General features: G+C 39.9%; 3 protein-coding genes across 4 annotated transcripts in view; 2 read left to right on the plus strand and 1 right to left on the minus strand.

Annotated features, from left to right (window-relative positions):
• The first annotated feature begins 1,294 nt into the window (after window positions 1–1,294).
• On the plus strand, window positions 1,295–4,014 carry fitm1 (fat storage inducing transmembrane protein 1). The gene is made up of 2 exons (XM_073488051.1): window positions 1,295–1,581; window positions 3,287–4,014. Exons 1-2 carry the CDS (start codon window positions 1,295–1,297, stop codon window positions 3,957–3,959), a joined length of 960 nt encoding a protein of 319 aa, XP_073344152.1. The 3' UTR covers window positions 3,960–4,014.
• Window positions 4,015–4,118: 104 nt separating this feature from the next.
• psme1 (proteasome activator subunit 1) lies at window positions 4,119–12,177 on the minus strand. 2 transcript variants are annotated; one of them, XM_073488208.1, is made up of 12 exons: window positions 12,065–12,177; window positions 10,234–10,279; window positions 9,918–9,950; window positions 9,759–9,821; window positions 9,452–9,553; window positions 7,537–7,594; window positions 6,944–7,041; window positions 6,623–6,691; window positions 6,441–6,508; window positions 5,149–5,203; window positions 4,910–4,996; window positions 4,119–4,364 (listed from the first exon to the last, which is right to left on the minus strand). In XM_073488208.1, the coding sequence occupies exons 1-12, from the start codon at window positions 12,118–12,120 to the stop codon at window positions 4,284–4,286; spliced, it is 816 nt and encodes a 271-aa protein (XP_073344309.1). In that variant the 5' UTR covers window positions 12,121–12,177; the 3' UTR covers window positions 4,119–4,283. The 2 variants fall into 2 exon arrangements, with proteins under 2 accessions (XP_073344309.1, XP_073344310.1); XM_073488209.1 differs by lacking the exon at window positions 12,065–12,177 and adding an exon at window positions 10,411–10,491.
• A 4,307-nt stretch (window positions 12,178–16,484) lies between these two features.
• Window positions 16,485–22,422, plus strand: part of pck2 (phosphoenolpyruvate carboxykinase 2 (mitochondrial)) — an 11,914-nt gene continuing 5,976 nt past the window's right edge. Inside the window, exons 1-2 of the mRNA XM_073488207.1 lie at window positions 16,485–16,985; window positions 22,296–22,422. The exon at window positions 22,296–22,422 is cut by the window's right edge and continues 86 nt beyond it. Coding sequence (XP_073344308.1) covers window positions 16,954–16,985; window positions 22,296–22,422 — 159 coding nt within the window. The 5' untranslated portion in view covers window positions 16,485–16,953. The remainder of the gene's footprint in view (window positions 16,986–22,295) is intronic.

The following is a 22,422-nucleotide window of genomic DNA, read 5'->3' on the forward strand; positions in this document are numbered from 1 at the left end:
CAGTAGCACATAACAGTGCAATTAGCTGCAGGAGCAATAGCAAAGTTGCCTGAAGGTCATTGTAACAACAGCAGTGCAGCAAGAGGTCTAAAATTAGGCAGAGATTCTTTGGCATGTCTGGCTGCAATTCCTGTTCCTACTTAACACAAATTAGATTCTTATAAAAAAAAAGCCACCGACACAGTGGAAGTAATTATCTGTCATCTGCAGTTTCATTGAAAGGAATTCAGGTCACAATTCAGGAAAAAGTTCTCTGGATCCAGAAAGTAATCAAAAAATGCTTGTCCTATTACTGTTTAGTAGTTTTTAATTAAAAAAGGACACTTGGGAATTTGCATTTGAATAACTGAGAAGGCGAATGGAAGAAAGCAACAGCTACTCTCCTTACATTTTATTATGTAACAACTGTTTCACTAAAAAAAAACCTTTCACACATGGACTCCAGCAGTATTTCTGTTAGTGTGGAGACTATATTAGAAGTGGGACTGGATGTCCTTGCTTGTAAAAACACTTCTCGTTTGTTTTATTGAGCATAAATCCCATGGAAAGACTAAATTTACTCAATTTGGCTCTGAGAGTCGGGGAGGTTTAAAAGGCTCTGGCCTGAGGAGTGGGCCTGGAAATAAAAAAAAAAAAAAGAGTGAAAGTGCTGTGAGAAACGCAGCTGTTCAGGGCGCCAAATGCGGGCTGGCAACAGTTTATAACTTAAATTAGTTTTGGCTCGAACAGCTGATTCTAAGAATGGAGAGACTTAAGAAGAACCAAAGAAGGAGCCAAATTACATGTTTGACTCTTTTTGCAGGAATAGACAGGCCTTTTTTGATGCTACATGCAAATGTAATTGAACAAAGTTGCAGCAAACCAGAAGTCTGATTGCAAAGTAGTTGTTTTAAGCCATTATGTAAGATTTAAGGTTTAAAATCAAGCCCCAGAGTGAGTTTTATTTTTTCATCAGCTGCCATCTAAAGGGATCAAATTCACAATGTGTTGGATCATTGTTGGAGAATAATGGGGTCAGTTACAGCAGCAGCTAATACCATGTCTACACTCTGAGTCTGTGTTGTGGAGGGGGAGGGCTTTTGAGAAGAGAGGGGACAGAGGGGTTGTATTTTTATAAACCATGTGCCCTCCTGCACGTCTGACAGTGATAAAGTGGAAAGGCTGCCAGAGTGGAACTGCTGTGCCTTTCAAAGACAAAAGAAAGTGAGGCTAGACTCCACCAAAGGGGCTCCAAAGGGAAGAGACTCTAAAACTACAAAAGGCATCATCAGGAAGACAAACGGAATAGATAAGCATGGATCTGAAGACTGAAAACTCCTCAAATGGCCCCACGCCTGAGATCAACTTGGAGAAGTTACGCAAGATAGCTGCAGAGCTGATACTGCCAGGAAAATTCATCCTCAGGCTCCTGAATGCTGTTCTGGTGTTTGTGACAAACTTACTGGCCCGAGTCTTTGGAAGCAGCCTGGTCAGAGGACATTTCCACCTGATGCTGTCTGGTTTGGTTCTGTTTGGTCCTGTGCTGAGTTTCTGGGTGTCAAAGTACAGCATCTTCGCCAATAAGAACAACTTCTTGTACAGGTGAGAGCTCTGGAAAGAAAGGTCATTGTTGTATTTAGGCTTTTAAATGGAAATCTTATAGCTAGCTGCCGGGAACTAATAAAGCGGCTGTATGATTTTCAGTTGGACCTCTGTGCTCCTTTAAAAACTGTCATGAATGCTTGTCATTATGAGCCCAAAGGTCATTAAACTCACATTAAAGGAGCAATATGTCAGAATTCATATAAAACAAACAAAAATGACCAACAATGAACTAAAATTACCAACAGAATGTGAAGAAGTTTTGACAATGTCTGTGTATTGTATTGCAGAGATATCTATCGAAGTTAGCATGCTAACCAGCTAGCCCCAGCCCATCCTGTCTCTTAATACCACTTTGTACCTCGAGATGATAATCCAATTGTAGGTCAGGCCCGGTTACGCTGCCTGCTCACCCAGCTCCAGTTTTGTTTTCCATTCCAGTGCCACGAGCTCCATAATCCTCATGCTGGCAGTCCAAACCTGCAGTGTAAACAACACCAACACCCCCACAATGCTCCGAGCTCCGCTAGCCGCTAACTGCGCAGTGAACTAAGCTTATTAGCTAAAGGCAGCTACAGTTAGCAGTTGCTCTGGTGATATACTGCCCCCTGTTTGTTTGGAGTATGACTTGACAGGTGGCCAGTTCTTACATATTGCACTTTTAAAGACCAATTAAATTTAAAAGTTATAATTATACTTTCACACTAAATATACTGCAGTCAATGTATAGCCTCACTTTATTTAAGTATATCATCACTTATTTAAGGTAAACAATGAATCGTAATAATTAGTTTATTCTTTACAGATTCCGATCTAAGTTAATGTACGCATTGAAGCAAGACTACACAACCTTTTAAACCCATTTTAACCAATTTTATAACTCGCAAATGGAAAGTTGATTTCATTAGCAAGAAATGCACCATTGTTCAGTTCAGTGCACTCAGAGGTTTTGCTCCTACACCCATACTTGGTCTGGTATGTAGCTTATGAAGGCTCATGCTAGCTAATGTTTGCTTACTTTGACTGACTCCTCTCTATTGTATAAGTTAATAACTTCTATCAGCGACCTTTGTTTTATCTTGGTCCTTGTTCCCCGTCTCCTCCTTACACAATAAAAGTATCAAATATCTGAAAAAATACTTTTGGTCATAGTATACATTACTCTAAACATGCCCTTTATATTTTTACAGTATGATTTTTCATCTTTACACAATTACAGTTACAACAATCATCCCACACTATGTAATGATCTCGACAGGAAAGTGATAATTACTGTATGGGATGGTTGTAGTGATTTGATGTGAAAGAGTATCTTTGTTATAACTTGTTTGCTCAAGATAAATCTTTTCCTGACAATTTGTAATATCTATCAAATATATGATATATTAAAATAGTACTGTATATTGTATTGGTGCCTTTCCTACTGTACATTGTAAAGGGACGTAGTAAGTTAATACAAGTTTGAACATGAACTAAATACCCTTGAGGCTTTGCTGAGTCCACACATTTTTGTGAGGTTATTTAATGTGTTTTGATGTTATATAACTCATGATGTGAAGCCATTAGCGGAGCAATCATTCATCCTTTTGCAGAGCAAGTGGATTTAAAAAACTACTAAGTTTAAGCCCAGAACAACCTCACACATGGCTCTGTGGGTCAGTCCTATGGCACATTCACTGATTTCTGCTTCAACACTCCCTCACAGGAAGTTCCTGAAGTCCACTTGGGGCTGGACCTACACCTTCACAGGCTCCTTCGTCCTCCTCCTCTCCATGTCCGCCCATCACTCCCTCTTCCTCTCCCTCCGACACCTCTCTCGGATAGGCTTGGTGGGGTTGCTCTGGTGGTGCTGTCAGCGTCTCCTGACCGTGCTGGAGGACGCTGCAGGAACCTGTTACGAACCAATGACCCCTGCTCAGGATATCCAAGGCGCTGCCTCCGCAGTACAGCCCCTGCTGCTCCTGCATGAAGACCTTACCAAGGCCTCCTGCCTCAAAGCCAAGATGATGTGGAGAGGTTGCGAAGTGTCCCAGGAAGTCCTCATCCTCTGCTTGTGTTGCCTGCTGCTGATTGAGGAGATGTCTGTCTTTGGCGATCACCTGGCTCAAGCAAAGTCTCTGCAGAGGTCGCCTGGAGGCCCTTTGAGGTTCATCTTCCTTCTGTGTGTGCTTCTACTTGCCGTTTGGATGTTCCTGCTGCTGTGTTTGCTCGCACACTTCCCCCAGTTCCCCTCCCAGCAGCTGGGAGGAGCTCTGGGCTACCTGGGATGGAGGGGCCTCTATCAGGGATTGTACAGAGTCAAATCGAGCTGGAGCGGTCCTGGTCTGCCAGGAGAGGGACTTTTTACCACCACAGACATCGATAAACAGCCTCAGTAGTATGAAACCCACAGTAGATGATGATTTAGGGCCGTGATTGTGATTTTAAAAGCTCAGAAGTTTTGTAACATATGAATATGCAGGTGACATTCAATGTAGGCCAATGTTAGTCCAAAACCACATTTTAAATTGACATTCGGACAAAAGAAGTGCACAGAATTATCAGAATCAAGTTGCTTTATTGTGTAATCGGAGCCAAAATGAATGCACAGTATGAAAAAGAGGACTTTTCTGTCAGAGCAGGTGTTTTGTTACTTGATAATAGTGTCACACTACACTGCTTGTATCATATTAGAAAGGCTGCGAGTGTGTTATGAGTCGGTCTCAGTAGATGAGAGCTTTGCCGTCTCCTCTGGGCTTCTTAATCTTGTCATAGTTCTTGTTAATGATGTCAAACAGCACAGCCTGGTGAGAGAAACACAAAGAGAGACGTCAGTGGGAGAAAGATATAAGAAAGATAGACAGCGAGCGAGAGAGACAGAAAGGTTAGAGGCGGTAATAAAAGAGAGAGATGGCCAGAAACAGAGCTGTGATCGTGTCAAACAGCTCCTTTCATCATCACCTGTACCGCCTCGTTCATTAGCAGCATCAAACATAGGAGGACAATAGCCACAGGAATGAGACAAACAGTGATTAATGGACGGGAGATGGAGTGCCAATCAATTTAACACAAGCGCAGCAATTAGTTTAATTACCCTCCTATTAAGAAGGAATGGATTCCATTTAGCCAGCGTCCCTGCTGCTGGGACACGGCTGGAATATTTTATAGGTGTCTGGGTAGTTTTATTCAAAACACAGAGCATGGGTACAACAGATGGAGTTTCATATATGTGATTTACATTATTAACATTACATGTATGCAGTCTCAAATGTTTGTACAAACTTGACTTTATTCCATTTTTTAACACAAATATAACCCAACAGTAAACAACAGGGTGCAGGTGTCTTACATATGTGCTGCAGATCTCCAGGACCACAAGGCGGAGCTCGCAGTACTGATACTGGTCCAGCTCATGGACCAGCTGTCGGTAGTCTCCCTGCAGAGAGCACACAACACAGAGTTGACGAACATCCACAACTTTTATCCAAATTTACCCTCTCACTGCGAGTGTGACCATTAAAACTCAAAAACACAAATATACACACAGAAGGAAAGTGTTACAATGAACCTCTCTGTTGAGATACTGACCACATGGGGTTGTTTGGAGGCTTTGGCCACAGCGTCACCTCTCTCACTGTAATATCTAAAGAACCAAAGAAGGAGAAGTTACAGTCGCATACAGGATATGTTACTCCCTGACCATTAGTGTCTCAATAAATGTCAAAAAGTTATTTAAAATGTGATTAGGGTTGGCACAGTATGAGATTTTCACAGTACAATAACCACAGTTTCAGGTTGAACAAAAGCTTTATTATAATTTCACAAAATATGATGTCCCGACAGACACGAAACTGATATAAACTTTATATATTTTTAGTAGCACTAATAGGTTAGAATTCAATACCACAGATAAACAAATCTACAGGGTGCAACAACTGGCAGTTTTCTAAACCACGCTTTACCTCAAAACTGGTTTACTGCTGGAACATTGATATCAAAGATCACCACAGTCCATTTTTGTTTATGTGAGACTTTAACTTTGAACGGCAGTTATGGGTTTTTGCTTAATGCTGAGACGTTGTAGCATAATAAAGTCAGTAAATTTACAAGTGTTTGTTACAAAGCAATATTTCCCTTAAGGCAGAATGTGTAGGATTTTCCAAAAAAAACAATGTACATACTTTTACAAAGATAATGCTGCCCAATCACCACGAATGACCCACTAGAAGTGTGCTGTTAGGTTAAAGCTTACAGTGATTTATCTGCTTATTTTCCTGTGTGGGCTGTGTGTTACCTTTGGGCAGCCAATAACAGCACACAGTGTGTGAGGGTGGGAGGAGGGGCCAACTTTGAATCAATCAATTCTGCCTATAAGTTCGCTAACATCAGCTAATATTAGCCACCATAAGCTACTGGTCATAATGGACCAAGTGAGGCTGCAGCTTAAATTTTTTGAAAGGAAGATTGTATTATGTAATTTTTCATAAAGTCACATAGTTTCACTTTATAATGCCTTGCATTTCACAGGGAGAGCACCGATGCATGAACAAAGTAAAGTCTGAAAGTCCATAATAAAGGTGTCATCAATTATATGGACTACTTTCATCTCTATTTAGGACTTTAAGTGTGTACAGTCCATGACACTTGTGTTTTGTTGCTTCAGTGTGGTGTGAAAAACACATTTATGATGCTGATAAACATATACTGTTTGATCATGTGAAACTGAAAACCAAAACCACCCAAACTAACTGACAAAACCTGCGTGGGTGGAGAGGGACGATGCATCTTGTTTGTGTGACGGCATCTTTTTTTTTTTTAATCATTCAAATAATAAAAAAAAACAAAAAAAACAAACTAACTACGTTGTTGTGGGCTCTTACTTTGAAATCTGGGTTTGGAATGCCTCGATCTTGGTGCGTGTGTTGGTCATCAGCTCGAACACTTTCTCCTGTTGCACAAGAACAAAGATATTAAACTCAACGTTCACACGAGAGATGTCTAAACATCTTCATAACAAACAGAACAAGAGAACCACTGTACTGATCCACCAAAATATCAGTACCTGTACAGCCACTCCAAAGTTGTTACCGTCTTCAATTTTAGGGACCTGGAGTTGCACCCACATCGACACCTGCCAGAAAAATCTGAATTTAAACATCTCTTGTGTAATATATATGTTCGTCGGTGTTGACAGTTACCGCTGTTATTAAAATCCCAACACATCCCCATTTAAAACAGGTCTAACCATGATCACAAGGGAGTTCATTTATCAGAGCTGTTGAAACATGTGAGCTCATGAGAAGAACTCACAGGCCATTCCTTACATATACTGTACACTAGACAAGAAAAGCTATTAACATTTAGACTGATTTCCTTCACTGACCGTGTTGAGCTTCTCCTTCAGTGTCTGGATCTGAGGCTTGACCTCCCGCAGGAGACTCTCTACTCGCTCGTTGCTGGAGATGGGACCACAGGGGGGCCCTGGTGGACAAAACATCCCCAAACATTAGTCACCATATCAGAAAATTCTGGTTCAGTTTGGCTTCACCTGGGCTGCTTTGTAAAGGGATTTCCTTTTTAATTTAGAACACGCACACAAAAACAGTTTGGTGTTCTCTTTAATTATAGTTGGACTCCTTTTCAATGTTTTTGGTTAGGGAATAGGTGGAAAAGCAATAATATCTGGCAGCTAAAATGTTTTTAATAAATATTCATTGTTTTTAGAAGTGTAGCTGCCAAATTATTGTCATGGTTCACCTCTGATAATGAGATTTGTGAAATTAATCAACTTACTGGCATATAAGTATTTTTAGACACCAGTCTTCATTTATATTTTCTTCACAACATAACAAACATGTTTTTGTACAGACTGCAATCACACAAAACCCAGGGTTGTTACTGTACAGTACTTGACAATCATTTCTTCTACTCTCAATCAGTATGTTGCTTCATCATCCTCTCAGTCTCCTCATTTACCTGAATCTTCGTCTTCTTTATCGCTGTCCTTGTCTTTCTTACCCTCCTTCGCCTCCTTCTGCAACATAAGAACAGAAGGCAGCAGGTCAAAGAGTTTTCATTGCCTATTAATCTCTAAGACAGCTCACCCACGTGATTTTTTTTTCCCGAAGATGTCAAACGATGGATTTTTTTCTCTTTGTATAAGAAATGTAACCTACTTCCAGCAGTCCCTGCTCCTGAATGCACTCTAACAGACTCAAGATTGTTCCCAAGAGTTGCTATATGATGCCAAATATTCTTTCAACCCATTTTCCCCCCACATAAAACTAGCGACACTGGCAGTGCTGCACTCTTTCCTCCTCTAAATCAATGTGTGCAATGTGGCAGCAACTGCTAAAATAGAGGGGACATCTGTATAAATACGGCATAAAAGAAGGAGTGAAAAAATCCTTATCCTTGAGTGACTTCTCTGCTTTCATCTTAACGTCAGTGAGGATTTTGCGCTGCACTGCAGTCTGCAGGATACTTCCATCTCCCAAACAGGTATTTTTTTTAAGCGCTAGTCCAATCAAGAATAACCTGAATGTGATTTCTTGCCAAATAAAACACATCGAGCGTTTGAAAGATCACCCAAAATAAAAAGGCCCACTCGCCAATTTGTAAAACAGTCCTCGGAAATTACACAGCGATCGGTTGCCATGGTAACAAAGGACTCTTGTGTTTCGATATTTATGAAACGCTAAATATAAACCCGTGGCTGAGGCTCCCAGTTGAGAGGCTTTATACAGTTGCTCCTGAAGAAATGTGAGGGTTAGGTACGGGGAAGCTTAATTAGGAGGGGGTGGAGGTACCTGTGCTCCCGATGGCTGGTGAGACTCAAGCTCAACCCAGCAGCTCCGCTGGCACTTAACAAATAAGAAAGTCCTCATCCTGCTAACATACAACTAAATGAACTTTATTCAACTGTGAGCATTTGACCCAAAATTTCGTCTATTCACCGCAGTATTTGCTGTTATTGTGTTGTGAACTATTATGTTCAAGTTTTTTTCTTCTCCTTCAGCATGTTATATGGGTTTATTCTTTTATTATATTATATATTTATTATTAAAAAGGCCAGAGTCTGCACCAACAGAAGCTCCTCTTTCTCACAGAAAACACTACTCCTGAAACGCCTCGTCAGTTGTCCCGCCTGTAATTTTGTGACTTTGTGACATCACAGTCCGCTATCACAGATGTAAGAATTTATTAAGCACAGCTGCTCTGTTGTTGTCAGTGGTGCTGGCTCAGGCATGTGCGAACTGACCAATCAGAGCAGACTTAATTTTCAGACAGGGGACCTTAAAGAGACAGGAGCTAAAACAGAGCGTCTCGGACAAAGAGGGAATACAGTGCTGCAGTAATGGACAGTATGAGAAAACTGATGTGTTTTTGAGCATTAACGCATGTTACCTAGAAGAGGTTAACAGTAGTAACCCAAAATACAATTATGAACCTAAAAATGAGCATAACATGTCTCCTTTAAGCTTGTGTTAAGAGCAGACTCTCAGCAGTAGACCAGTTCAGCAAAGAGGCCACCATCTTGTATGTACATCACTACCCATTTATGTGAAGACGGTGGGCATGCGCAGAACAAATACAGGTGGTTCAGGTTATACTGTTTACATGAGACAACTTTTATTTTGATCGGTTTATGAAACTACCCCTCTGCAACCAATTGAAATTTCTGAGTGAGTGTAAGCCCATATTATTGTACACTTAGACAGTCTACATAGCTAGAAATAAAAAATATATAATTAAACATAAGTAGAGAGAAATTACAGGCAATGGCAAAATAAAAGAATCAACTGTACTCAAACAAAGAAAAAGTATTCTGCTCACTTATTCGGATTTGTATCACATTTTCTGCCTCAACCCTGCTGATCGTGAGACATACCTCCTCTTTCTTCTTGCGTTTGGCCTCTTCCTTAGCCGGGTCTGGTATCGGGATGTCCAGCGGGGCCTTCAGGGACGCCAGGTCATCGCAGCTGAAAGACGTCTGACAGAAAAACACAGGTCCTGACAACCTTCCCCTGGCACTGACACACACTCTTACATGCCAGACGGATCTCAGATTACAGACAGAGCATGAGTTGCTGAAATTTTGTCTCAAGAGAGATCACTGTAAAAGAGTGTTTTTAGTCAGGGAACAGGAAGTCAGATGGAAAACTGAAACCCTGAGCACGTAGCAGTATTTCTAATACCTTCAGTAGAATCTGCAGCTCTTCAATCTTTTGAGGGAAGAATAATGAAACCAGGTTTTCTGCCTGTTGGGAAGAAAATAATAATCATCAACAATGTTTATAACACACTTAAACTCATGGGAGTGATGGAAAAGATCTGGAAATATCACAGAAAATTACCTCCTTGGTGAGGTTTTTGCAGAAGGTATCCACCTGCAAAAGAAGAGATGATATGAATTGGTTCCCTTGATGTTTAGGCGCTGTGTCTACATGAGGGAACATCCTCACAGGCCGTTTTGAGGCTAATTGCCTGATAACTATCTGCTCACCTGAGTGACCCCTGCTGTCTGTCTACTTATCTGAACAAACAGTCGGTTATCTGAACACCACCTGTCAGCCTCACTCACACAGCAGCACGGTGTCTGGAGTTTAAAGCAGGATTAAAGGCTGCTACATCCGACACTTTTAAATCATGCTAGCAGTCACTCGTGCTCACCTGTTTCTTCGACTCGACGCCAATACCGAGAGAAGCCATGTCGTCTCTGCAGAGGGAAAAGTTGCTCGGTTAAGTTTTATGAAAGCGTTTAAACGTCAGTACAGCGGAGGGAGACAAATAATAAACTCTTTATTCTGTGTAATTCAATACCAATGCACGACACGGAGACATACTCACAGTTACTCAGCAGAAAGAGCGAAAACGAAAGTAAAGGCGAACAATCAGACAGTTCCGTACTTTCCCAATTTCATATCGCCTGATCCTGTTGCATTGTGGGAGTTGTATTTTTTTTCCCCCAGGAAGCTTTGGCTTTTCATTTCCCATAACAAGACCTCATGGTCTAAGATTCATCTACTTTATGGTGAAAACTTCCGTTATGTTTAGTATTATATATATATAATAACAATATATATTATTTAGCCTACTAATTAGTTTTATAATAATACGAATAAACACTACTTATTATGAATATTATTAATAATAGTGTGTGTGTGTGTGTGTGTGTGTATGTGTACAATTAATAAGTAGGCTAAATAATAAATATTATCTAAAATTACTTAAACTATTTTTTACTCACTGAAGTATGTTATGTTAGGCAGTGATGTAATGTTACTACTGTAAATACAGTTACTCAAGTACAATTTTGATGTACTTTAAGTTAGTACTACTGTAGTAGCGTATTATAGTAGTAGAGTATTTCCACTGTCTGCTACTTTATACTTTCACTCCACTATATGTTGGAGGCAGGTATTGTGCTTTTGCTCCACATCATTTATTAGTTACTACTGTACTAACTTTGCTGATTCCATGCTGAAGCCAAAGAAGCACTTTTTTTTTTTAAATGAATTTAATTTTATAAGCAACTGGATTTTAAAAAAAAGCACAAAAAAAAAGCATTCCAATATACATAGCTGTAAATATGTACAATTTACTTTGATACCTAAGTGCAGGTAATATCAGATACTTTTATGACTTTTATTCATTACTTATTCGTATGTGTGTCTCTCACTTTTACCAGAGTAATATTTTTACATGATATCTTTACTTATTGGCTACTCAAGTATGACTCTTGGGAACTTTTTACAACACTGATATTAAGAAATCCTCTGGTCATAGAATCATATTAAAAAATAAAACCCCACACTTGTCAAAGGATTAGTTCTCCCTGAGGTACAGTCTTATAAAACCAGGTTATTTGACATGGCTTCATGTGTGGAAGATAATTGGGGGCACTGTGTTATAAAATTGTATTCCTTAGTACTCAGAATTATATTAAAATTATTCACTGGATTCATCTAAAAATGTAATTTGTCACTATTATGTTCTTTAATTATATTGATGCGACACTGCATCAAATGGCTTTTTCCAGGGTAGTGGTGCTCTACAAAATTAAACAACCTTTAAGTCTATGCAATGAATAAATAAAGTCCAAAGAAATGATCAACTGCAGTGGTGTATGAGGAAAATCAAAATCTTGTATTTAGAAAATTCACACATCAACACCTGTTCTCCATCTATGAATGACTGGGTGATTACCTTCAGCTGTGCAGCACCAATTACTATACAAAACACACACCAACACACACAAACTCAATTCTATGCATGTTGTAATGTTTCTATTTTGCCTTTGTAACATTTTGTGAATGAAGGCAATCATGTAAAACCGATATTCCAACTTCAGGGTTCAAGGTATCTATACTAGCCAGCAGCAACCACATTACAAATTAGGCAACAATCACCAAAAAAGAAAACTCAACAATAAATACAAAAAGATCATATCACATTAAGTCATTTAAAAGGCCACTGGCAGCAGGGATGAATGAGTTCTTACATCTGTTGAGTCCTGCATCTTGGCAAAATGAATCTGTGGCCAGATGGAAGCAACATACGGTGAACTCTGTGGACAGAGGGTGTCTGGGATCAGCCAACACTGACCAGGCCTTCCTGACAGCAAAGCATCTTCTCCTGTAGGTCCTGACTGTGTCCACTAGGTGATGCTGCTGTTTCAAGTGGAGTGAATCAATCTGCTCTGTGGTTAACTATAGGAAATAGTTAAGAGATTAACAGCACCAGAAAAAACCTGTGAAGATAAATGTAATTTATTGTGTGTGTGGGTGTGTGTGGGTGTGTGCGTGTTATCTAAATCATATGCATTTATCAAAGGGTGTGTGAACCATTTAACACATTTTTTTAAAATGTAAAATATATTTAAAATGTTTCACCTGTAAAAAGGAAATAGAGCTTTAAGGTTATATTCAAAGACAAAGCCCCATCGGTCTTCAACAACAACAATCAAACAAACCCAGCAGCAGGAGAGCAGCTCTCCAGCTCAGTATTGATCCTACCTGAGGCCAAAGTGTGTCTCTTTCATCAGGAGCTGTGTGGACAGAGACCGGGTCGACCCAGTCAGGTTAAAGCCTAAAACAAATACAGGATCCTGAGTGGACAGAAAGGACGTCAGAGCCTCCCATTGTAAACACAGTCTTCATCTGCACTGTTACATGCTATCATTAAGCCAACATGCTCGGTGTTATACCAGATTAAATCAGGTCAACTCCATCATGTTTAATCACATCAGGAGACTAATAGTACAAACACAGATTCAATCACATTTATTTACTATAAAATCATTAATAAAAACAGTTTTGGGTGTATGATTAAAATTGTTGGCTGCCTACATCTGTTTAATATCAGAGCGTGTGCAATGTGTCGTATTAAACAGTGAACACAACAATACATCATTCCTCTCAGGCATCACTCAAAGTTCGATTCAAAGGGCAAAGAGCGCACTTGTTTACAGTGTGAGCACCATTAGTTATTGGCTCTTTGATTTGATTGAGTTAGTGATTAAAACACTGCGTGTTATTTACGTGAGGGAGGCTGTTGTGAAATCCTGAGGACAAAGGTCAAACAGCCGAGCAGGGAGGAGACGAGAACTTGTGGCCATGTCACTGTAAAGAAAATATTTGCACGGTGTTGATGTGTTGCAGGATTTCATCACCTGCCTCCACAGTTACACACTGACCATATTAACTCAATGCATCGACAGAATGTACATATTACACGTATGAATGTATTGTTTATGTCTAACTGCTGCCTTGCCTTGAAATGTAAATTTCTACATTAACTAAATATACAGTTTATCACCTAATGGAAATTCATGTCATATTACTGTAAATATGTATTTCTGTGTTTATTAATATTCCTCATGAAGATGTAAAATAGTGAGAATTGCTGTCACCCAGAGCCCAAAGTCACACCTCCACACTGCTTGTTTTAACCAACCAAATAGTCAAAAGCTTTAAAAATGATTAGAAATTAATTAAAATCATTAAAAGGAAGAGCAGCAAATCTTTTAATTTGTGAAGCTGGAACTATCGAATGTTTTTGCATGAAAAAAGGTAACGCTTTAAATTGAACCTCTTGTAATAGAAGTTAGTTAATAGGACAATATTCCAGACAGGAGCCCTCTGATGCATCTCATCCCCTCTCTCTCCGGTACTATTCAACAGTCAATAAGTGCATTATAAATTATTTATTAACCTTAATAAGGCCTTCTTCTTGCTTTGGATGCAGTAGCTGCAAAAAGCATTGTTAACTGCTAATAAGCGCAAAAATAAAGTATGTATTTATCTTAATGAAGGAACCAGAAAGCTAAAGGTTTAACAGTGACATTATAGGCGAGTTGGTTTAACTGAATGGATGTGTTTGTAGGAGCCTTAACTGTAAAGTGTCTTATAAATGTCTTAACATCTAACAATAATCGTGTTCATGAAGCTATTATTTACAATTACATAGTCTTATTAACATATAATAATGTTAAAAAGCATCTTATAAGGGCCTTATTACCTATTAACTAATGCTTATAAGTGCTACTTAAATATGCTGTAGTTTAAATTATAAAACTGCATCATATTTTATAAGCTCTTCAATGGGTTTGGTGTGCGAAAAGCTCAATTTGTTAACTAACTAGTAACTTTGGTTGTCAGAAAATTGTAGTGAATTAGAAAGGACCATATTTCCCTCTGAGATGTAGTGGAGTAGTAGAAAGTAAAGTACAACTACCCCAAATTTAAATTACAGTACTTGAGTAAATGTACTTTGTTGATTCCATGATCAAACAAATTGGTCTCATTGCAGAAAGACAGCAGTTTCAACGTTAATCATCCAGTTGCTTGGCTAAATCAGTAGATTATTAACAGGGAAATGATGAAGACATTTCTTAAAATATAACAATTTATATATCTTTATTGTGCTCCATCACAAGAGGTTTTGTGTGTGTGTGTGTCACAGATTATTTAAGACTATTACATTGTGTCCTTTGGCCTATAAAACCAGAGTGATGCATCTAAATAGATTGAAACTTAACTTCAAATAGCCACAGCGGTGTGATCAGCATTTCAAAGGTGTCATCAAGTCCACACTGTTGAATGATTAAAGATGGCTGATGGTTTCTTTCATGCAGTTTTTCATGCTGTTCCTGCACTTCTGAATGTTCCCTTTCATAACCGTGGGCTGCAGTTGTGGGCGTATAGCATGTATGCATTCATTCATAGTAAATGTGTGTGTGTTGCGTGTTCTTTGGGAGTCTGCTCGGTCGCCTGCTGACTCTGCAGGCCCTGTTAGAGAACATGAGACAGGAGGGCTGAAGTTTAACCAGACATATTGGACTGTTGTATCTCTCTTTATCTCATGTATGCAGCGTAGCCCTTAGCCGAGACCCCACCCCTTTACTTCCCCTTTCTCATAGCTTGTATCTGTGTGTGTGTGTGTGTGTGTGTGTGTGTGTGTGTGTGTGTGTGTGTGAGACCCCTCCCCCCATTTCCCAGGGAAAGAAACATTAACAGGAAACTATTTAAAAAGCAGACACAGACACACTTGATTGCCCTGCAGTGTACTGTTAGTCTAATGTGGGAGCCTCCTGCTGGCTCAAGACTGAAAGTAAAAAATATTTTACTCATAAAACAGGCTTATCATGGTTGTACAAGAGATAATTACGACAACATTGTCTTAGAAGATCTACGATAAACCCTCAGCAGTTGCACAGTCCTTGATGGCTGTAAGACAGAGCTGTTTGAAACGTGAGCTTCAGTACTCGACAGTTATGTAACATGATATCAAAAATCACAAAGTCAGAGAATCACGTTTCTCTGAGAGGTGGAGGGAAACTTAAATGTAACGATTTTCTGCCTTGCTTTGTCTTCTATGAGAGGAAAGCAAAATGTCAGCCTGGGCTCTGGGATGGTGTGAAGGGCATTTTTCGCGAATCGGTGAATCAAGAAAAGAGATAACCTATTTTGATTTTCTCTTGGTGCTTAGTTTAAGTATAACAAATGGAAAATCCAGTACCTGGAAACATTTGTACCACTGGAAGGAGAAGTAAAGGTTAATACAATAAAAAATAAGCTGTGAACAAGCCTTTTTACGTGCATTCTGTCGCTTGAAACCTACATTGTATCCTCCAATTCATTTTTTTGATTGATGGATAGCTACAAGGATATAATACATTCAACAGATATAAATTAAAGGGGCACTCCACCTATTTCACATAGGAAGTTTATCATATGTCTCATGAGGTGAACTACTCTCTGCCAGTGCAAACAGTCGTTTAAAGACTTTTGTGGCTCTTTAAAGTTTGTCAAATTTAATCCTGATGACGTCATCACACATAACATAAGTCACTGGAGTGGCCCTTTAAACTGTCCACTAAAAACAATGCATAACATCAGTAGCCTACATAATGTCAAGAAAACAAAAATAATAATAAGAAAAATAAATAAATAAATAAACATTTTACAAAATTAGGGCCTTTTGATTTGAGGTTACTCATGGCTTGTATTTGAGACTTGAGGTCAACACATAACCATCATTAATACATGGTACATTTATTGTTAATTAAGCTTCAGCTAACAGTTATTTTACTGTTAACAAACAATGAAACACTTTTAAACCATCTATCACGCTTTGTTTTTTTTAAAAAAATTGCAACTGATGTTTATAATACTGTTAAGATGTGCTTGTAAATAGATGAATAAGCTGATTAACCTGATGTGGATCACTTTTGATACTCACCTGTTGCATAATGCAGCTAAAAAGAAAAATGTGGACTCTTGCAAAGTGACATAAAGGCAGCACACTGCTGTCCTTCTGTAATGTAACGAGAAACACGTTTAGGTTGAGCAGTAGTCTCATGTGGACACCATCCAGTGTCCCTGGTGATTTGTGTTTCCGTCCCGCAGCTCGTGTTTCCGGGTTGTCGCTGCTGCCGCGCGCCGCTCTGCAGCTCGTGTGATTTTGGTGGAAGCTTGCATCATCCGGGAGGAAGAAGGCAGCCGGTCGGTCCAGTGTGGAGGAACAGACAACACAACAATGGACACAACCTGCGACCTGATATTTCCATATTAAAAGCACCACCTCCTCCTCAATGCGGGGCCGGGAGGTTAGCAGAGTTAAAACTTCACTTTTACCACGCGGTACCGGTGCGACTGAGGAGTTTGAGGGACTTAAATCTGGAGGCTGTGGTCGACATCACCCAGGTGACATAAGGTGTATCTGTGTGAATGTACACGTTGAGCAAAGTGCAAGGTCCCCTCCGAGCGACAGATATGAGCTGCGACCAACTGTAGCCAACTGCTCCTCACTTTTACCTCCTCAGCTACCTTAAATGTGCCTTTTTACTCTTTACTTTTTTATAAGCTAGTTTTAAAGTTTGCACCGAAGATGTCGTGCCTGTTGCTGGGAGTCATACGAAGGTGAGTAACTGGGAGTTTTGTGTGTGTGTGTTTTTTTTTCTTTTCGTTGTTGTGTGGTTTAGATCCTGTTTTAGCTTCGTGGACGGTGCATTCAGTCGTATTTAAGCTAACTTGGTGTTTTAGAGAGTGTTTACAGCTAGCTTCAATGCTATCCTTCCAAAATCTGCTTTTCAAATGTGTGTTTGCCTGTTTTAGTTCAGCTTACTCAATTAATGTTTAATAATTTAGCCTGTTCTTAATTTCATTTTACACCTCATGTCTTCCCAATTTAATATAAACCTATTATGGATAATGTTAAAGGTGCACTGTGTAGTTTTTGGGAAGGAGTTTAAATCAGAAGAGAAAGATATTTATTTAGTTACTTTTCACACCTAAACAAACTTAATAATCAAACTCTTCCTTTTCATGACTGAATAAACTGAATAAACAAACTGACCTTAAAGGACAACACAATCTCATACTGTTTTACTTTGTTAATATGTGGCGGACCCTGCCACCTTTCTAGCTTCAAACGGTGTTCTGGCGACGTTATTTTCCTCTGAGAACAGCTTGTTTATTCAGTTATGGAACAAATAAATATTTCTGAGTTTGTATTATTACCTCATTAATGTTGTAAATATTAAAATTCTGACTTTGAATGTCTAATCCAAAACTACATAATGCCCCTTTAACCACTTTTTCTGAAGCAGGAACATTTATTTCAGACACAGTGGCACTATTAGAGCAGTCAACCATTATTAGTTTATTTACTTTAAAAACCTGATCTTCTTAATGAGTCTTTGTGATAGGTCACTGTCTGTCAGCTGCTCTGCTGCCTGCCAATAGGAACTTGCCCAACTTGATCTCAAAGACAGGCCTCAGATCAGATAACACTGAGCAAAGACCTTGTCTTTCATAGATTAAAACAAAACCTCACGGTAAAATGTGAGGATTTTTCTGTCTTTCTGCATTCCTTCTCTCCACCACTTCTTCCCCTCCAGGCTTTGTGATGACACCACGTCACTCAGGGACTCTGGAGTCAATGTGAGCACTCCACAGCATTGTGTGTTTGCCCTTATTTCGTCATTAAGGATGCATGCGAGTGACACCGTGGTAGGGGCATGTGAGTCAGTGACAGGATGGCCCGTGTTCATGTGCATTCTGTTTGCATTTCTGCTTGAGAGATTGTTAAATGCTGGAGTCATCACTCCTCTGTTGGAGCATGTTCCATGCATTTTCTCCCAGTGTACACTCTGTACTCGCAGTGTGAGGATAATGTACGCAGCACGTGTGCATGTTTTACGTGAAACTCCGGCTTGACTGTGCTTCATGTGTAGACTCTGCCCTTAAGAGGCTAATGACCAGGATCCATGTGAAGGGGGAGTGTAGGCGTGTCTGGCTGTGGTGTGTGAGGATTGGCTCAGTGATTTGGAGGTGTGGTTGCAGGAAAAGTTGCAGGGAGGGGAATGAACAGCACATCAGGGATATCTGTTTCTTGACATTCCTCGTTTCCCTTCTGGATAATGTACCATATTTAAAAAAGCTGGCACCCTTAAAATAGATAATAGCGTTCACTGTTTTAATGCTGCCGAATAGTCAAATTGAGGCATGCTTGTCCTCATCAGATATGGGGGATGGGTGAGGAATGGGGAGGCAGAAACAAAGGCAAGAGGGGGTGAATGACTGCAGGGGGAAATTAGGGTCAAAGGTCATTGGAGTCTGTTTAGGATTTGTAATTTTGCAGCTTTTTAGAAGCAAAGAATGAGGAACAGAGCTGCTAATCCAATCCTGCTGCTTTGACCTTTAATCTTCAGTCTCTAGTCAGCCGCTGCCTGTGCTTCAGCAAGCAAATGAGTGAATCAAGAATTTCTTAGTTTCTGTTCATTAATTTCCAGTCATCTCCTCTCCTAATCCTAATCACTGTGGAGATATAATAGTCAGCACCACCCGGATGGTTACAGTAATTAGTGGCATGACAGTGTGGATCATTGGAAGCATAGATAATTGATTTGCTGTGTGAGGGAAAGAGACTGAAGTACTGTAGAGCAGATTTAGTGAGACTGGTTCAACTAAAATCCCAGATAAGTTAGACAAAGTGGCTCTATTTTTTTATCTTCTGTGGTTAAAAGTCAACAGCGACACTGTAGTTCTTTGAGTTCCCCTTCAGCTAATCATTTATCTGTTCAGAGTTTAGTTAAAAGGTCTAAAGATTCACTATAAACTGAAAAACATGAGCAATCTCCAGAGACTTGCTCTCGCACCACCATGAGGTTCAGATTTGTGGTTTTGAGTGAAAGATTATCGACAGCTATCGGGAGGGTTTCCATTTGAAATTTAGTCCAGATGTTTTAGCTCAGGATTAGTTGAAGCAACTTTTCTAATCAAGTGGCATTTCATCTAGCGCCATCATCAGGTCACCAGTTCCATTTGTCTCACAAAATGAATGACATTCCCTTCAGCCTCAGCTTTACCTTTTTATTGAGTGCTAGTCAGCTAATGTTAGCATGCTAACATGCTAAATCAATATGATAAAGATTATGCCTGTTAAACAGTTGCATGGTAGCAAATTCATCGTTAGCTTGTTAATGCTAGCAGAGGCGGCAAAAGTACACACATTCTTTACTCAAGTAGAAGTACAGATACTTGTGTAAAAAAAGACCGTGGTAAAAGTATATGTACTGATACAACTACTCAAGTAAAAGTAAGAAAGTACAGGTAAAAAGTATATATCCCTCAGAAGAATATTTCTACCAGCCATTTCTGTGCAAAGCTAACTGAACCTCACGTCATATTAATATAATTCAGACTATTAAACTTGAAGGTAAAATCACTAGAATTTGTCCGAGCTGTTTACAAACACACCAGAAAGCTAGTTGATTGTTCAGTCTCATTCCCAGGACATCAAATACGTTCATTTTGGTTTGGTAAAGTGTCCCGAGCAAAGCAAAAATAAAAGTCTTCCTCTCTGTCTGTTTCTGTCTTGTGTCTTTTACATAATTTTGTCTTGCTACAGTTATGCGTTAAAACTGAAGTAACATGTTTTGAAAAAGTAAGGAGTAGTAAGTACAGATACTGTATGTGTGTTTAAAATGTAGGGAGTAAAAGTTCAAAGTTGTCAGAAAAATAAATACTCATTAAATTTGTACTATGTTACTCCCCACCGCTGAATGCTAGCATTTAGCTCAAAACACCACTGTGCTCAATTACAGCCACTAACATGCCGTAGCAAAGTAAAAAATTCTGGTATTACGGCAGCCTTTGCAGGTATTCCTTTCAGGCTGACCTCAACAACCTCCACAATAAGGTAGTGTAGCCTGAGAGGTCAAACCCGGGGCAACGAACATCGCAATTGTTGCATCTCTCACTCCTGCTTATTCAGCTTGTTTCTGCCTGATAACTGAGGACGACTCAGACGAGCGTATCAACATTTTATACATTCAGATCTTCTCTTATCTGGACTGTGGTGACAGTAAAAGGACACAGCACAGACTGTCTGTTCTGGATTAATTGCTCACACATCAATAGTTAAACAATAGTCAGGTCTCCTGTCCTGAGGGAGTTTGGACCCTGAGGCTGGTATTGGACTGCTCTTTGCCCTCACTGTCACGTTACATGCCATCTCACTGTTCGCCTCTCGCCGTGCCTGCTGCTCGTGCCCTTAGAATGTTCCGACCAGATTTACGTGTGTGTCTGCTCGCACAAGCAGAAGCGTGTGATGCATCTGTGATGACACACACAGTGCAGCCAATTGGGAGCCACGTGCTGACACACGACGGGACAGCTTTGAAACACCAAGTAGAGGAGTGTGACTTCAATTTCCAGTGAACTTGTAGTGACTTTAGTGAGAATGTGAGTCAGTTTGTGGTTGAAACTTGTTTTAGAGAATTTAAAATATGAGATTACAGGATTATGAATTTTACATTTTTCTAAAGAGGTCATCCGGGGTCATCCACACTGTCCATAAAACAGAGCACACGCACACATTGTCTATTCAATTGTCGGACCATTGCAGACAGGAGACGCGCACACACACACACACACACACACACACACACATACACATACACACAGGCTTCTGTTTTAACAGCTTGCATAGCTGCAGCCCCCCCAGTGGCTTGTGTTTGTGAATATCATGCTGCTAACAAACAACAGGCCGCCCCCCCGTATGCCTCTCTTTATGTGGAGGAGTCTGTGTGAGGCTCTCAGGTTTCACTAATGACCGCCCCATGGCAACAAATGCATTGAGTGCTGTCACATGAAAAGCACACAACTCCAATTTGGTGCGTAATTTCAACTTGTCTGTGTTCCCTCGTGACTTTTAAAAACTGCCTTCAGTTTCCATTGGTATCAAAACTGCTCATTTCATCACATATTTGTAGCACTGTGACTTTTTCCGTTGTAGTCTGTAATTAAAAACGGCAGTAAACAAAGACCAGAAGTGTCATAACTGGAGAGAAATTAACCCAGTGAGAGACTGAATTTTAACTTGACTGAATTGATTAATATGTTTGAGTAATTTTGTAAGAAAAAACAAGTCAAGTTCTCTGTTTCCAGCTTTGTAAATGTGAGTAGTTACTTTTCTATGACAGGAAACTGAATAACTTTGGGCTATTGATGAAACAAGACATTTGAGGATGTCTTTTTGGGCTTTGGTAAACACTGATGGATGGATGGACATTAATCAATTAAGCTCAAAAATAATTAATAATGAATTTACTTCTCTTAACCCACTAAACCAACCGTCGCGAATTAAGCCATTAAGGACACACTGTACTATATTCTGTTCCGAACCAGTTCAACCAGCTAATCTGCACTCGTCCTCCAGTTTGGATGTTTCTGTTTTCTGACTCATGATCAAGTGTTGGAAGTCTGCCTCCCAAATCAAGGCATAGTAGGAGTAGGAGTTATAGCTCTTTCTATTAAAGGGAAAATAAGAAAAGTTCCAGCAGACCACAGCCCTTGCGTTAGTAGATCACAGGACTGTTTTTATGTATTTGTTTTCAGGAACCTCATGTGGCAGGTCTTGCAAGAAAACACCAAGAACAGGAATGCACTTAGAGTAGTAAAGTAGACTGCATTAGTTGTTAAGGGTCGTCTGCATTATAGATGTCAGCCTGTTCCATTTGTATGGAGTTACACCCAACTCAGTCACAGGGCATTGGAAATGCCTCGCTAGATTTTTGTGTGTAATCCTTTAGGAACAGTAAGGATGGTTGTGTCAGCATGTCATGTCAGACACGTTACTTCATTTTCATTCAGTGTAGTTTCGATTTTTCCTGGTCGTAAGTAAATGGTCAAAAAAGTACTCACTCAAAACCTGTTCTCTTTTAGACATGGTGGTGTTGGGGCGAGCGTCGGGGTTCGGTCCCTGGCCTCCATCCCCTCGCTGCCCCCTGCGGTGGCCGATTTTGTGAAGGGGGCAGTGGATGAATGTAAGCCCGCCAATGTGCACGTGGTG

The sequence above is a fragment of the Pagrus major genome, chromosome 19 (assembly GCF_040436345.1).
Source record: "Pagrus major chromosome 19, Pma_NU_1.0".
In the NCBI taxonomy this organism is placed as follows: domain Eukaryota; kingdom Metazoa; phylum Chordata; class Actinopteri; order Spariformes; family Sparidae; genus Pagrus; species Pagrus major.

Coding starts and splice junctions, on each gene's coding strand:
- fitm1 (XM_073488051.1), top strand. CDS start 1,295: ATGGATCTGAAGACTGAAAACTCCTCAAATGGCCCCACGCCTGAGATC. Junction 1,582..3,286: donor AAGAACAACTTCTTGTACAG/GTGAGAGCTCTG, acceptor ACTCCCTCACAG/GAAGTTCCTGAAGTCCACTT.
- psme1 (XM_073488208.1), bottom strand. CDS start 12,120: ATGTTGCTTCCATCTGGCCACAGATTCATTTTGCCAAGATGCAGGACT. Junction 9,554..9,758: donor AGCTGCAGATTCTACTGAAG/GTATTAGAAATA, acceptor TTTTTCTGTCAG/ACGTCTTTCAGCTGCGATGA. Junction 5,204..6,440: donor TTCCAAACCCAGATTTCAAA/GTAAGAGCCCAC, acceptor TTGGTTCTTTAG/ATATTACAGTGAGAGAGGTG.